Source organism: Trichomycterus rosablanca, chromosome 7 (genome assembly GCF_030014385.1).
Source record: "Trichomycterus rosablanca isolate fTriRos1 chromosome 7, fTriRos1.hap1, whole genome shotgun sequence".
NCBI lineage: Eukaryota > Metazoa > Chordata > Actinopteri > Siluriformes > Trichomycteridae > Trichomycterus > Trichomycterus rosablanca.
The window spans coordinates 23,228,608-23,245,777 of NC_085994.1; the positions used below are offsets into that span (position 1 = coordinate 23,228,608).

A 17,170-nucleotide genomic window follows, 5' to 3' on the forward strand; every position below is an offset into this window, starting at 1 on the left:
CGAGCTTAAAAGACATATGATTGTCTTAAAATACACTGTAAAATCATACATAAACTGCATCTCCCACAATGCATGCCGATTTTGTGACCCACAAAGTGACCGCATCCCGCCACTAGATGGCAGTGTTTCCACATCAGCGTTTAACTGAGGCTGTTTTCCAACAAGTGATGTTGAGAAATATTTACAAATAATCCCAAAATGTACAAGAGAAAATTGAAGCAGAAGGAGGTAAATTAATAAAACATGGGAAAGTGAATACAAGTGTGTGCTTCAAGAAGTAAAACCAGCACGTCTCTTGTGTAATGAGGCCGTATCTGTGGTAAAGGAGTACAATATAAATGAATATAGGGCTGCAGCTATCGATTATTTTTGTAATCGAGTATTCTGTCGATTATTCCAGCAATTAATCGAGTAATCGGATAAGAAATACTTTTGCTTTAATAAAGAGCAAAAATAAATACATGTAAGATTAAATAAGACACGTCTCTTAAAACAAACTGCACATTTTTATTCCTTGCGTGCAGGACAGTTTAAAGAGAACATTATTGAAATGCAAAAACAAATACATCAAAAATAAATCAAATTACTTTTAAAATGTATATAGGCAACCTAAAACTAAAGCATAAATAATAATAAACAATAATACATAAACACCAGCCTCTAATTTGTGCAACTTTCAGAACTAAAGGTTTCAGCTACAGCTCACGCAGAACATAAACCTTTAATATTTTGTTGGGAGGCTTTGTGGTGTTTGTAAGAGGTTCTGTCAGGATTGTATCTCCTAGATGAGGTAGATTTGGCATTTGTGTGCGTGTACGTGTGTGTTTGCCTAAGCCTTCAAAAAAGCCTGTGGTGGTTGTAATGAAGAAAAGTCAGCCTATCAACTAGGGTTGGGCGGTATTGCCAATTTTCATACCGTCATACCGTCTTCAGGAAATACCGCGGTACACGGTATTACCGCGCGGGGGGGGGTTTCGCGGACAAACTTTACAGTGTACACACTTGAGTGTAATTACAAAATTTCAATGTTTTATTATAAAAAGATTTAACAATCTGAACGTCAAACATTGCTTATCTTGTCTGATCTATAATAAATACGCATAAGTATAAATGCATGTGTATCAATTACACCTTAACACAAACATTAACACAACATTTTGGCATTGTAATCTCTCTCTGCCCACACAAAACAGAATAATAGCAGGCTACACACTTCAATATATTTCAAAAGTTAACTGCTTAGTTTATAGTTACAGCTGTTTCTTGAAAGTGTATGAACGTGTACGATTAGTTATGCCTGTAATCCAGAATTAAGTTCTATACCGTAACAAAAAATATGAATGTAAATGTTCATGTTGCGATAACTGTGATGTAAAATAATGTTAAAATAGTTCAAAGTCCAAACATTTGAGTGGTTAACGAGAACGCTACTTTAAATGTCACACAAGCGCCGTGCAAAACACGGAAACGGTACAAATCTGCTCTCTTCCCTACACACTCGCTCCCTACGCCCTATAAAGCACTTAACATTCTTCAAGGGCCAGGCTATATATTTTATAATTCACATTACAGGACAGGTGAGACGTTCTTTTTTATTAATATAGCGCTTTTATTTAGGAAAAAATAGTTCTTACATAGGCAGGAAAATCTATGGCAGACAAGAGTCAGAACAGCGGATTGGGCGTAACGTTATTGTTACTGTTTGCTCCTCTTTCAACACTTGTGCTCGATTTACACTGAAGATATATTTAGTAAATAAGTACATGTCCGCGCATGCACGCGCTTGTGTTCATTTCCGCTTAAACTGATAAAAAATGTTGATTTTGAAAAATTAAAAGACGAGCGGTTTTTCAGTTTCTGCTTGTTAGCGCACAGCTAACGCTAGCCAGTGTGGCTCTTCACTCATCTCTCTGTGTTATCACACAGTGAGCACCCCACAGCCAATCAGCGAGCTCCAACCGCCTACCCCTCCCACCCCTCCCTTACTTTGGATGTGCGCATGTCCTAAAGTCTCAGTTTTCAAGGTAGACCTGAAGCAGAAATTTGGCGCTTCACATTTAAAAAATACCGTCACCATTTTTGAATACCGCGGTATACCGTAATACCGTCACACCGCCCAACCCTACTATCAACACGACGCTCTGATGGTGTGGATGTTGTACTGAGATTTAATTTTTTTCCGCTTAAAATAACCTCAAACTTTGTGGTTTTCTCTGTCGTCTCCTCTGTTCGCCCCTCGATATTTTCTCTCTCTCTCTCCATTTTGCAGTCCGCGTTATCAAATATCGGCTGCGTTTCAAATCGCTATTTTCATACTGAACAGTACGCTGGAGCGGCGATCGTGTACAAATATGTAGTATTCATTGAAGTGTATGCGAAAAGTACTCGGTTTAAGTACTGTTAAGTACTGTTTAAGTATGTGATTTCGGACTGTTAGAATTAAAATTGATTATTATCAAAGTACGAAAAGCATTGCTCCATATAATCATGATTGAACAGTGCAAAAGGTTCTGTGAACTGAAAACATCTTGTTTTTGTGTGTATGTGCTCAAGCTCACAAAGTGAGGCACGAAGAACGGGGTGTTCCTTGACGACCTTGAGTGCAGGCAAGTAGATAAGAACATCTGCCGTTCTCACAGAGCAAAATAATTAAAAGAAAGGCAGAAGTGCGGAGGGGTGTGGGCTAACAATAAATACTTGGCGCGAACTCTGCTCTTGGTCTGTGTCTGATCTCTTGCAAAAGAGTTAGCATGGAACGCTGCAGCTGGAGACCTGAAAGAACAACCTGTCTATTCTAAATAAATACTTTGATTAAGTGTATCACGTCGTCTGTCTGCATTAATTAATTTAGTTTAAGGTAAAGATTCATCGAGTTCACGACTAAATGGTAGCAGAGGATGGTTCTTAAATTCTAAATTATTAGCATTGGACGAGGGAAAATCCTAGGACGTGAAGAAGACGGACCTGAAGGTTTCCCAGACCAGGGAGGGTCCAGGCTGGACATTCTGGTGATCCCTCACACTCACTGGGCGCGCCTAATTGAAAGGTGAGGACCTTTAGTCCTTTATTTAGATGCAATTGTTATTTAGAGTGAGTGTGTCGGTTCATTCAATGTCATAAGAGCCTATCTAAATTTTCTGTAATTATTAGGTAATAGTGTTAAAGCTAGGTTGTTCTTTCAATATCCTGAATGTTGGTTTTTAGAAATCCAGATCTGGTACATGAATTGTTTGTTTCCAGGGGATCACTGTCGATTGCCCTGAAGTATATGTTTGTTTCCATAGGGCCATTGTGGGTCGCTGTGAAGTAATTGTTTGTTTCCAGGGGATCACTGTCGATTGCCCTGAAGTATATGTTTGTTTCCATAGGGCCATTGTGGGTCGCTGTGAAGTAATTGTTTGTTTCCAGTAGACACTGTTGTTGTACTAAGGTTTACGTTCTTTTTGTCTGAGTTGTGTTTGGACAACCGAGTGAGTTGTGCCAGTGAATGTTAAAAGAATACTCGTATTCTTCGACTAGGCAGGAATCTTCTGTTCTAGGGTGTGTCTCGTTAAAACCTATCAGTTTGTCTTTTTCTTAATACGTGTTACAGATTTTGTTTGAAAGGTTGTTTAAAGCGGTCTAAAATGTCTAATTTAACACATAGAGAATTGAAACAAGTAGTTGTTAAGCGACTGGTGGAAACCTCCTCTGTCAAAGGGAAGGCGACAACAGGCGCAAAAGTTGAGGAACTGTTTTTGAGTTGGACAGAGGTTCGTCTATATCCACTGGAAACTGAAGCCCCACCTGGTTCTGAACAACGCCTTAAAAATTTTAAAGTTATCTAAAACATAAAGTTGACAAATGTAAAAGGGAATTGGAAGGTGCCCCTGCAGTAAAGAAATTGAGCGTGGAAAAGTCCTTAGCGAAGGTTGAGAATGACCTTACACTGGCAAAGCGTATGATACAACAAATAGCCAAGTTACTGCTTGCAGAGGAGTCTGTTTTAAAAGAGCCTCTGTGCCTGTCAGAGGCTATGGCAGCAGTGAGAGAGAAGGAGGAAGCGAAAACGACACACTTGTGCATCCCCTCCTCCTGGGGTCTTGCCTCCTCCCCCTGCATACAGCGCTGACGTAAAAAAAAAAAGATTTTACCCTCTGCTCCCTCTGCCAACAGCCCCTCCCGCTTGCTCTCCTACAACGGTTGCTGTTTATACTGTCCAAACAGGTTAAACTTGTTCCAACTCTCCTGATACCACTGTACCAGTAGATGACAAACTCCAGAATATGTGCCTGCTGCATTCCTATCCCTGCACATATCAAACCAATCTTTGCCTTCACCTTTCTAGGGCAACAATACACCTACAACAGGCTACCACAAGGGTATAAAGACAGCCCTGGTATTTTAAATCAATGCCTTCTTTCTGACCTATCTCTGTTGAAGCAGGAAGGTCTACTTTCCAATGACTGCGTCCTCATTCAATATGTGGATGACTTGTTGATTGCATGCACGTCTGACGATGACTGTCTACATGACACCAAGACTGTGCTTACCCATCTGGCCAACATGGGTTACAAAGTCAACAAGTCCAAACTACAGGTTGTTAGACCAGTGGTCACTTTTCTAGGTCGACAGATCTCACCAAAGGGTCATACTCTCACAGCTGACACACGTTCCACCATTTTGTCTCACCCTAAACCCACTACTGTCAGCCACATGCTTTCCTGTCTTGGCCTGACTGGCTATTCCAGAAACTTCTGTCCAGACTACGCCAACATCACTCAGCCACTATGTCAAGAAGTCACCAGGTTAGGGCAAAGGAACTTATCTGTCAGGATTTGCTGGACCACTGAGCTGGAGAAAGCCTTTATTTCTCTTAAACAAGCCTTGTCTCAGGCTGAAGACCTGCAAACTCCTGACTACACTCAACCTTTTCTCCTGGATGTTTCTGAAAGAGATGGCATTGTCAATGCCTGTCTCTTCCAGAAAAGGGGGAGTGATAGAGCTGTTCTTCTTTTTCACAGCTCAAAATTGGACCCTGTGGTCCAGGGGCAACCAGGCTGTACCAGACACCTGGCGGCACGAGCCACAGCTGTAAATAAAACTGCTCACATAGTCATGTGTCACCCACTCATTGTAAATACAGACCATGGAGTGGCAGCTTTTCTCAATTCCACTGCCTTCTCACTCTCCAGAACTAGAAGAGACTAAATCAATGCTGTATTACTACAGCCACACATCACCTATTCCACCTGCGCTAAATTGGCCAGCCCAAGACCCTGAAGAAGGTCCTCATGATTGTGAAAAGATCACTAGGAAACTACTGAAAAGATTTGGCCACAGAACCACTAATAGTGGTATACTTCAGTGATGGGAGCTGACAACAGAGTACAGGGATATAGGTACATCCTTGTGATGGTGGGCCGATTTTCCAGGTGGGTTGAATTATCCTCCATCAAAACAAGCCTTACCTATTAATATTAAAGCATATAGAGGCATTTACACCTGTTTTAATTCAAGCGAAGGGGGCATTGTCAGAGGTACTTTCCCAAAGGGCTGGTGTTCTGAAATAATTCCAATTGATAACCAGAATACAACTTTCTACAATCAAACTCATTCTAGAGCGGATTTGTTGTGGCTGTGTGGGGATATGAAAGTGATACAAAGGTTATCCGGGAGGTGGTGTGGACAGTGTGCTTTGGTGTATCTAATTATGCCTTTCAGAATTTATCGACAAGAAGGGGTGGAGGACCCAGCAGACGTAATGAGACATCACCGTCAGACTCGTGAAGTCAAGCCTGGGGGCTCCTTCGACAAGACGGTCTGGATTGATGGCATAGGTGTCCCCAGGGGTGTCCCAGACGAGTTCAAGGCCAGAAATCAAATTACTGCTGGCTTTGAAAGTGTTTTCTTCTGGTGATCTACCATTAATAAAAATGTAGATTGGATTAATTGTCTGTATTACAATCAACAAAGATTTGTTAACTTCACAGTCCAGGCTGTGGAGGGACCGAGAGACCAATTGGACAAAACCTCATTAATGACTATCCAAAACAGAATGGCCCTAGATATGCTGTTAGCAGATAAAGGAGGTGTCTGCCACATGATTGGAGCATCCTGCTGTACCTTCATACCCAACAGTCTGTGTGGGGTTAGCCATATTGGTTGTGGTTGGGTGCTGTTGTGTCCCTTGTATCAGAGCACTCATGGTAAAATTTATAAATACAGTAGTTGCCAAAGGTGCAGCAGAACAAACTAGGCTCGAGGAAACCGTACTCCTGATGCAGTCTTCGGGATCTGATCCTGAAGCTCAGAAAGACCTAAATAGTGAAGGCTGAGGAGATGAGGCTTACTGGGCCTAGGGGGCGGAAAAGGCCGGAACTTTCTCTTTCAGCTTCCCAAGACAGAAGCAAGAATAGAAGAAACTGTTATATTTGTGTTGTGTTTTATGTTTTAGCTTGCATTCAGTGACAAAAATACATTTAAGCACATATTGATAGTCTAATCACAAGATGACCAGTAATGTTAATTACATACACATAGTCACACATTGCTTTTAGCTATTTGAGGGTTTTAGTACTACTGTATTATGTTGCTGTATTTGTAGTTAGGTTTGTGGTGCATGGTTCAGGAAGACCTGTCCAGTGTCTCAGGTTTCGTTCTGGGCTGGGCTCCTGAAGGCATGATAAGGCTGTTGGGGGTCAGCCTGCGGGATGGAGTTCTGTCTTGGATCTGAACATCTGGTCCACTTAAGGGCTCTCTTCTTGTTAATAAAAAGATATCATGAGCCTATAAGATAGTTTAGTTTTTAGACCTTACACTTTCACATAATTTGTTACATTTAGGGCTTTGTGGTCTCTAAAGGACCTAAAACTGCTCCTTTCCTATCCAGGTGGTTCTGAAGGATCTGCCAGCATTTATTGTGTAATCTTCAGCGTTCCTTGCTTACCCAAAAATTGGTAAATTTGGTAGAATGCAATGGTTTGCATTCTAAGGGGGATTGTTAGAATTAAAATTGATTATTATCAAAGTACGAAAAGCATTGCTCCATATAATCATGATTGAACAGTGCAAAAGGTTCTGTGAACTGAAAACATCTTGTTTTTGTGTGTATGTGCTCAAGCTCACAAAGTGAGGCACGAAGAACGGGGTGTTCCTTGACGACCTTGAGTGCAGGCAAGTAGATAAGAACATCTGCCGTTCTCACAGAGCATAATAATTAAAAGAAAGGCAGAAGTGCGGAGGGGTGTGGGCTAACAATAAATACTTGGCGCGAACTCTGCTCTTGGTCTGTGTCTGATCTCTTGCAAAAGAGTCAGCACGGAACGCTGCAGCTGGAGACCTGAAAGAACAACCTGTCTATTCTAAATAAATACTTTGATTAAGTGTATCTGCATTAATTAATTTAGTTTAAGGTAAAGATTCATCGAGTTCACGACAGGACGCAGCCCTCGGCTTCTTCACGTCACCTGCACACAGCGTGAACGCGTTGTGAAAGTGAGAGTACGTGCGAAACACCACGAGCTGTATATAGTTGTATGGATTAAACGTTGCCTCGATGCGAAAAATTTGAATCGATGATTTTCAGTAATCGAACTAATCGAGTTTCTCAAGGAATCGTTTCAGCCCTAAATGAATACATACATTATAAACATACAGTATAAATTTGGCATTTTGACACCAAACATTGAATTTAACCTCCAAGAAAAACAACAAATTGTCCCAAGACTTAAAAGGCAGACTGCAATCACAGCAGGATACGTTACAATCGACCCTTTGAGGGCCACCATGATGCAGATGTGGCCCTCGGTGAAAATGAGTTTGACACCCCTGACCTAAAGGTTCAATGCTCATGCACATTCAGCAGTGGTTTCTTCCTTGGCCTTGACCTAAATTCTTTGCAATCTTGTGCTGAGAAATATTGTCTGTAAACTGACTGACAATTCTCTCACAAAGTTTGGCACAAAAGGGTGAATCTTAGTCTTGTAAAGAACTAAGCCTTCGGTGGATGCTCTTTTTATACTCGGCCTTCATGACCATACCTGCTATCAGTTAAACTGCTAATTGTGGAACCTTCCAGAACAGGATGTACCCTTTGTTTTATTTTGCATTTGTCTAAACGTTTTGTAAGTGTGTTGCAAGAGTCACATCCTTTTGTTTTGTTTTTTTCCCTTTTTCTCCCACTTTAGCGCATCCAATTTCTGCCCGTCAATCATCCTCTCATTAATGCTGGTCCCTGCTCCTGATTGGGGAGGACGAGGCTGCTCCACGCCCCCTCCGACGCGTGCACAGCAATCGAGCCTACACTAATCTCATCACCTACACTGACGAGCGCAGTGCGGTACAGCGCTGTGTACGTGGAGCCACACCCTCTACCGCACTCCTTTCCCATCTCCGTGCAGGCGTCACCAACCAGCCAGCAGAGGTCATAATCGCACTAGTCTGAGAGAGAGTCCCCATCCGGCTTAATCCTGCCCCTATCTGAACAAGAGGCCAATCGTTGCTCATGTGGCCGCTCAGCCTCAGCCGGCAGGCAGAGCCAAGATTCGATACGATGTATTCGAAATCCCAGCTCTGGTGTGCTAGTGAATTTTACCGCTCTGCCACCTGAGCGGCTTTTCATTTTATTTCTGTTATACCACCAATCCATCCTGGCCAGAATCACTGAGAGCAATGCAGTAAGACACCCTAGATCAGACACCTCACCCCCCCCCCCTTCCCACCCTAAATAGCCAATCACATGTGTATGTACATGCCTGACCGCCTGAAAGCACGCCTAGGGATTTGAACCACAGAAGCCAGGAGTAGCACAATTAACCCACACATAGGACCCACACTGACCAGAAATTATTTGGGTGGTGGGACTACTTTTACTACTACATTGACACTAATATGGTAATGCGTGTTATAATGGTGGGAGTGTATCAGGTGCAGCAGTGTTGTTAGGATTTAAAAAAAAATCATAGTGGCGCCCAGGTGGCGCAGCGGGATATTCCGCTAGCACACCAGCACCGAGATTTTGAACTCCTCAGTTGCCACCGGTTGGCTGGGCACCATCTGGCGGGCATAATTGGCAACACAGATCTGCTAGGGCGGGACAACTGGACTATGTGTGGGTGGGATCTTCATTCGCTGTGTAAGGACCCTGATTGGCGGAAGAGACGCCTGTGCAAAGTGCATGGGTGAGAGGAGGAGGGCTGTGCACGTGTCGGAAGAGGCGTGAGCAGCGACGTGCTCTCCTCGGATGCAATCGGGTATCCCTCAGCAGCAGAGGACAAATTGACTGTGCTAAATCGTGAGGAAAATGGGGAGAAAATGCATAAAAAAAAAATCATAGTATCAGTGAACAGAAAACAGCGCTCCAACCAAAATGATTTTAAAGTTTGGGCTAAAACTAAGTTTTAAAGGCTTTGTTTCATATCGCTCATCCATAATAATGTCTAGAATTCGTAAATCTCATGTTCCATGAACGCTTCCTAGAAGATTCATGCTGGTTTAGCTTGAAAGGAGATCGACTTCATATTTAGACTTATGGTGTACTTTTGTCTGGGTGGTATAAAAAGCTGCATTAATGATTACTCCCTTAAACTCAATCAGTTTTAATTGTAGTGGGAAATGTAGTGGTATGTCATTTTGAAATGTAGTGATAAACTTCCTCAAACCTAAAATTCTCTGCGGTTTTGGGAACAACATCTGCAAACAGCTCGATCTTCATTCTTCCAACCTCCTGAAATCAAAAAACAAACAATCAGAACTCATTGAATAAACAAGCAGAACTTGCGTATGATTTACTGTAAACCAGTTCGACAGAAGACACACTGCATGCTACAGCCACATACTGGTTCACAAAAGGCGTACGTGTTTAGTCTCATTTCGCTGTGTGGGCTGGAGCGAGAGCTGCGAAATCTACCCTTTACATAAAGGATCCAATTGTCTGGAAGGATCAATGTTGTCATCTATTGGATGCACCAAGCGTATGCAGAGTACAACATAACAGAAGCTAGCACATACAAGACAGCACTGCCGTCGTGATTTAAACTTAGTTATGTAAGTTGTTAATTAGGGGGAGATTAAACTGGATCATCAAGACCTAACAGGGTTTCAGTTATAAAAGATAATTATAGGCATCTACAGGTAAGGCAACATATTATCTTACTCCATAAATACTAAGTCTCAATAATTGTGCACTCTTTATTGTTCAAGCTGTGATCTCATAGTTTAAATACATGTTAAAATAATAAAGACGTGAATTAAATTTGGGTGAAGTTTTACATTTGTTTTGAGCGACAAAATTCATAACTTAACAAATAGCAGGGCATTGACGACTAAAACATGATACATTTTTGCACCATAGTACGATCACGTAAATATACAGACTCGGCAGGATTTACTTTGCACGTTGATGTGCGATTGTCGGTTAGCATATTGCTAAGGTTTCAGTTAAAAGTTATATTCCTGTTTGTGGCGGTAATCAAGCAAACTGAGCTAATGAAGTACTTGATTTACATCCAAATGCTAGGGATGTAACGATACACTCTACCCACGATGTGATACGATTCACGATACTGGGTTCACGATACGTTTTTTCCCCGATTTTTTTAAACAAAATGAAACTGAAGACAAATTATGACAAAGTTTCCTTTTATTATTTCTCTTTTTATTCTAAATAAATGCCCTTTTATTTTTGAGGTAGGTAAAAACTATGCCAAATAATGCTTATTGTGTAAAAAAAAAAACTGAAATGAAATTGTAAAACAAATCCAACATGATATAAATAAATTAATAATACAGACAGTGGGGAAAATAAGTATTTGATCCCCTGCTGATTTTGTAAGTTTACCCCCTTACAAAGACTTGAACAGTCAAAGACTTGAACAGTCAAAGACTTGAGATCATTGACAAGCACCTCCCGTGTAATTCTGGACTGACCTCACCTTTCTCAGAATCATTCTTACCCCACCAGGTGAGATCTTGCATGGAGCTCCAGAGTGAGGGTGATTGACTGTGATCTTGTATTTCTTCCATTTTCGAATTATTGCACCAACAGTGGTCTCTTTCTCACCAAGCTTCTTGCTGATGGTCTTGTAGCCCATTCCAGCCTTGTGCAGGTCTACAATCTTGTCCCTGATGTCCTTTGATAGCTCTTTGGTCTTGCCCATGGTGGTCGAGAGATTTGAACAGAAGAAACTGATTCTGTGACAGGAGTCTTTTATACAGGGACAGGACTAATTTGTGTGCCTCATGGGCACATAACCGGTCTGTGGGGGTCAGAATTCTTGCTGGTTGGTAGGGGATCAAATACTTATTTCCCTTAATTAAATACAAATTAATTTATAACTTTTATTTAATGTTTTTTTTTTCTGGATTTTTTGTTGATGTTCTGTCTCTCTCTGTTAAAATAAACCTTCCATAAAAATTATAGACTGTTCAAGTCTTTGTAAGGAAGTAAACTTACAAAATCAGCAGGGGATCAAATACTTATTTCCTGTGGAGCCATCTGTGTAGTCATGTAGTACGCATGGAGTAGTCTTCTATGTATTCTTATTACCAATAGTAGATCCATGCTTGCTTTTCAAATAACAACAAACATCAGTAACAGCAGCACAAATGCTTGCAGGTAATCTATGCACTATTTACTACTGTTTACTTGTGTTGCGTGTGTAGTGCAGCGCCCTTTTTTGGTGACGCGTCCTTGGTTCCAGTAAAAACTGGTGGAAATACGGGGCAGTTCTCTGAGTAGCACATAGGTTCTAAAGAACCTGAACTGAACCAGTTCAAGAACCAGAGTTGTTTTGGTCGAAAAGGGCCAACAATTCTGTGGAAAAAGAACTTGCCCCACATCTGATTTCTACTATTATTGATATTTTTCTATTTTAATGTCAGATCTTCATACTAATCTTAATGTTAGATAAAGACAACAAGAGTGAACACATAATGCAGCTTTTATTATTTTATTTATTGAAAATAAAAATGTATTCGAAACCTAAATCACCCATGTGAAAAGCAAATTGTCCCCTAAACCTAATAACCAGTTGTGCCACCCTAGGCAGTAAGAACTGGAGGCTTTCGAAGAATGAACTACCTGTTTAGGGTCCTGACATAGCATCTCAATAGAATTATTTCTTTTGGGTCATTCAGGGGGGCTTGCTTGTGTGCTTCAGATCATTGTCCTGTGCTTGAGGTGAATATTCTCCTTCACGGTTTTATGTTGGAGACAAGTCATCCACAACATCACACCACCACCACCACAGTGTGACTGTTGTGAATGTATGATGTTCTTATAGTGGGACGTTAGCTTTATACCAGATGTAATGGGACCAAAGTTTTCTGTAAAGGTTCATGAGGGTCATCTAGTGTTTATTAGCAAATGCAGGACAAGCCTTTGTGTTCTCTTTGGTCGGCAGTCTTTTTTATTGTGGAATCATGTACACTAACCTTAACTGAAGCTAATGAAGCATGCATTTCTTCAGATGTTCATATGGGTTTCTTTTGTGACCCCTTTTGTGAATGGTAAGTCAAAGCTTACCACTGGTCCAACTTTTCACCATTTGTAAACAATGGCTCTCACTGTAACTCACTAGAGTCCTACGTCCTTAGCAACAGCTTTGCAACTCTTTCCAGATTGCTAGATTTCAAAGACTTTGTTTTACATCTGTATTTAAATCTCTTTAGAATGTGGCATCAGCCAGCTTTACACTGACAGACAGGTTCTATTTAAGTGATGTTTAGATTCAACAGGTCTGGTAGTAAACATTTAGGACCTAAGGGGGCACTTCGCTTTTCACACAGGGCCAGGTTTAGTGGAACAGTATTTTCCTTCAATAAATGATCATTTTAAAAAGCAGTTGTGTTTGCACGGGTTATGTTTGTCTAATATTAGTTTAAGTAATTCAATGACCTGAAACATACGTGTGACAAATACGCAAAAATAGAAAAAATTGGGAAAGGGGGTAAATACTTTTTTCAGTGCATTTGTGTCAAATCCACACTTTATAACTTTGAACTTTGCCTGGCGTGCAAAGTTCCAGTTACAGCTGGTGACTTCTCTGTGCCCATATTAACGACTAGCTTGACTGCACCTATCAAAAAGTACATGGAAACGTGGTCTCTTGTCGAATGTAATCCAAGTACCACCAAAAACGGAGTTGCACTGTCAACAATAAAGTGAGTCTCACGTCGGCATAGGTGTTTCATGCTGTGCTTCCTCTTTTTTGGTCACGAGAAACCGGCAGCCACAATGCCTATTATGCAAAGCTCGTTCAAATGTAGACAGTGTCATCCATGTTCCAGCAGTTTGTTATCTATGGCAACCTTGTTTTTGGTGCTGCTTGGACTATATTTAATCATTCCGACAGAATGGGTTGTGTTCTTCTATTTTAGCCTAATTTATAGAAGCACAAAGAAGTAACTAGCTACAGAACAGCAAGTTGCTATACACACATTTTTGACACAATCGTTTAGCTCATGAGTTGTTTTTTTGTTGTTGTAAACCTGCTAGGAATAAACTGCAAGGATTACTAAGACATTTAAGCTGCTCTGTTTCTTTTAGAAGCCATAGGTGGGAACAGGTTGAGTGAGGGTGTGGTTACAAGCAGTTGTTTGTTTCGGATTACAGTTGCTACAGGTGTGGAAGAGTGTAAGGTCCTCCTAGTTCTGTCTCAGTCTGTCATCATAACTCTGCTATGACCACAAGTCAACTCTGATGGGGTTCCAAGCACACCTCAGCCGGAAACCTACAAGCGAAAACTAGAGACTCTATAGGTAATTCCTACTATGCATACTTTCTCATTCAGTCTAAATTGTAATATTTGTATATTTACTTAACCTTATTACCATATAGAATGCATAAATGTGATTTAAGTATGTGACAAAACCAGGATTTTTATTTTCCATATACAGTCACCTTAAAGTTTCTACAGGAACACAATATAGAAAATTTAAAATTAAACTGCTAAAACACATCACCTTAAAAGGGATTGCCAAGGCTCAATGAGTACAGTCACACAGCAATGAATTTACATGGAAAATCTTGGTATGCTCATTTTAATATTATCGAAGAGCTTACTCTAGCGTCATCTAAGGTCAGTGAATTAGACTTTACAGTGTTAAAGGCTACAGGAAAGGGTATCAATGCAGAATCCACTGCTAAGCAAGCGAAGCATCAATGTTCATCAAATGTATACAAAAAAGCATGAATGGAAATGGAACACCAGGGACTTTATCATGCCTGGTTAAACATAAATACAGCATTTTATAGTAAGAACATTGTGTGATGGTGTGCGGTTGCTTTGAGTGCTTTGCTGTGACAGGACCTAAACAACTTGCCATTAAGAGAACAGTTTCTTTCTCTACTGATAGAACAGTGGTGGAGTTAAAGTCCTGCTTCACACCAAACATAGATGCTTTAGTAAGACTAAAGAGCTTAGTGTATTAGCCTTTACAATCTGAACGAGACTAAGTATCTTTAGGAAAGAGTATCAAGGCAAAATCCACTGCTGTTCGTCAAACGTATATGAAAAAGCATAAATGGAACATCAAGGACTTTATCATGCCTGGTTAAACATAAAAACAGCATTTAATAGTAAGAACATTGTGTGATGGTGAGGGGTAACTTTGAGTGCTTTGCTGTGACAGGACCTAAACAACTTGCCATTAAGAGAACAGTTTCATTCTCTACTAAAAAAAACAGTGGTGTAGTTAAAGTCCTGCTTCAAACCAAACATAGATGCTTCAGTAAAACTCGGGCGCAACTCGGTGTTCGCTCGGCAATCGAAACTCGGCTCTCGATCGCTATGTGTGAACTACTCAACAACTCAATCCGAGCGGCTGAAGAGAGATTTCTAGCTTGTCAAATATCTGGATCGGAGTTGCCCGACCGGCAACTTTTTTTGTCTTATGGTTATGTATGCCAGGAAATACTCCAAATGTAGCCATGCATTGTTATAGTTTAAACCCAAACCATGTTTGGCACCTGAATGCTTACATTTGGTTGTTGTTCGCTGTGTGAAAATAAAATGATTAAATAACAGCGTATTATATGCATATAATTTTTATCCCCCAGTCACGTCGTGTCCAATTACCCTGAATGCGTCCTCTATACTGATTCGTCCCTTCACCGCTGACTGAGGACGCCTCTCAACTGACTTGCGCCCCCTCCGGCACGTACAGTCAGTACAGACTGCATTTTTCACCTGCACGAGTCGAGTTCATACACTTGACGGGCACTGTGTATGGAGGGCCACACCCCCATCAGCATTATTCCTCAGCCCTGTGCAGGCGGCATCAGTCAGCCAGCAGGGGCCGCAGTCGCACCAGTTATGAGGACCTATGATCCGACTTTCTAACCCTCTAACCCTGAACAACAGCCAATCGTTGTTCATGCAGCCGCCCAGCCTAGTCGGAAAGGCAGAGCCGAGATTCGATACGATGTATTCGAAACCCCAACTCTGGTGAGCTAGCGTACTTTACCGCTGCGCCACCTGAGCGGCCCTTATATGTATATTTTATTGTTTAAAATAATGTCATCAGGGACTGTTGGTCCTCGGGCACTTTCACATTATCAAATCTGGCCCTCGTAGAAAAAAGTTTGGACACCACAGGTGTAGACAGATCTTAATTTACTTCACAAGCTTATATATCTGATTATTGTCTGTCTATTCTTCTTCACCAGACTATAACAGTGAATCGACAACACCATGGTTTCCTATTCTTCAGGGAGCGTTTTGGCCATGCTCCAGGAGGATGATGGAACTTACATCGACGATAAGACCCTGCAATACATATTCCTTCTAGTCTTCAAAATAGCTTTGAACACACTAATCTTGTCCCTATGGCAGCAAAACATCACCAAATCCCTGCTCGGTATTTGCAGCCTTTTCCTCTATCTGGCAGACCTGCTGCTGATCAGCTCAATCTTCTGGGCCTGGTGGTTCAAACAGAACCTTGGTGCCCAGGAGGCCATATGCTGTAGCCTTTGTCACAGCTCAACTGTTTACTCCCTTCTACCCATACCAGTTCTTTTAGGAGCAGTCGTGGACTATGGTGCTAGTCAACAGGAGGACGTCGTACTTAAGTCTTTAGCTAGAACTTCTATCCATTTCCTAGTAATGCTGGTAATGTGGGCAATGGCTTGTGTTTATTCATATCATTATACAAACTGTGAACTGCTAACAATCAAGTATCCAGAGGGGCTCGATGCTCTTGTGTGCCCTGTGCATGGATCTACAGTTATCAGTCACTTTAATTCAAAACTACTCGTTGTGGTTGTCTTCATACTTATGCTCAACTTTAGAAATCTACCTTACTGGTTTCAACTAGTTAAAAACCCTCCCTGGTACCTGAGTACCTGGTCACGTACTGATAAGAGCGATCAAGCTTTTTCCCAGAAACAAGATAAACCCTATATGATTGATCAACAGGATCATCCTCCCCTCTTCACCAGCCTGACTATATGTTTTGCCGTGAGCTGGATACCCTACATGGTTGTGAGTGTGATCTGCGACATTTTGGCATTTGCAGTGCCATCTTACGCAAGTGTAAATCTGATCTGGACTGCCTGTGCCAACAGCTTACTGGCTGGTATGACTTTCTGGTACAACAGCAAAATGTACGGCCCTTTCTACAAGGTGCCGGATATGTTCTGCTCATGGAGCTTTTACTGGCATTTGAGCAAAGAAAGTCACAAGCTGCCATCCTTCAAGCTCCATGATGGACCGAGTGTACTGGAGCTGTAAATTATTATGTTTAAAAGCACAATGGACCGAGGCTTTATGTTCAAATCCGACACACAAGTCTGGCATTTACATGAGCAATTAGCAAATGCTTTTTTCCAAAGCGATGTACAATTGTGACCGATACAGTGCAAGCAATTGAGTGTTAAGGGCCTTGCTCAGGAGCCCAACAGTTGCAACTTGGCAAAGGTGGGGCTTGACCCAGGGACTTTCTGGCTGGATCACTGGTCTAGTAACTAATTATATGCAGTGTATGATTACAGGGGTCCTGAGCAGCCATGGTTTTGGAATATGATGTCCAGCAAGGACATGTTCAGGTGTTAACATTGTATTTGCCATATTGTGTACTTTCATTCAGCTTAAATGTTTGCATTTGTATATGTAAATATAAACACAAATGTATTAATTTATAAGCATATTTTTTAAAAGCTGATTGGGGGAAAAAGTATCATTAAAACAAA

At 41.3% G+C, this 17,170-nt stretch overlaps 2 protein-coding genes across 2 annotated transcripts in view; one reads left to right on the forward strand and one right to left on the reverse strand.

Annotated features, from left to right (window-relative positions):
- The window catches only part of ppih (peptidylprolyl isomerase H (cyclophilin H)), a 79,421-nt gene that overhangs the window by 46,109 nt on the left and 16,142 nt on the right, over positions 1-17,170 (reverse strand). Inside the window, exon 2 of the mRNA XM_062998536.1 lies at positions 9,642-9,706. Within this exon, the coding sequence (XP_062854606.1) occupies positions 9,642-9,706 (65 nt within the window). The remainder of the gene's footprint in view (positions 1-9,641; positions 9,707-17,170) is intronic.
- Positions 15,675-17,062, forward strand: si:dkeyp-100a1.6 (probable G-protein coupled receptor 160). Its single transcript, XM_062998535.1, has one exon. The coding sequence runs from the start codon at positions 15,675-15,677 to the stop codon at positions 16,710-16,712; it is 1,038 nt and encodes a 345-aa protein (XP_062854605.1). The 3' UTR covers positions 16,713-17,062.

Coding starts and splice junctions, on each gene's coding strand:
- si:dkeyp-100a1.6 (XM_062998535.1), top strand. CDS start 15,675: ATGGTTTCCTATTCTTCAGGGAGCGTTTTGGCCATGCTCCAGGAGGAT.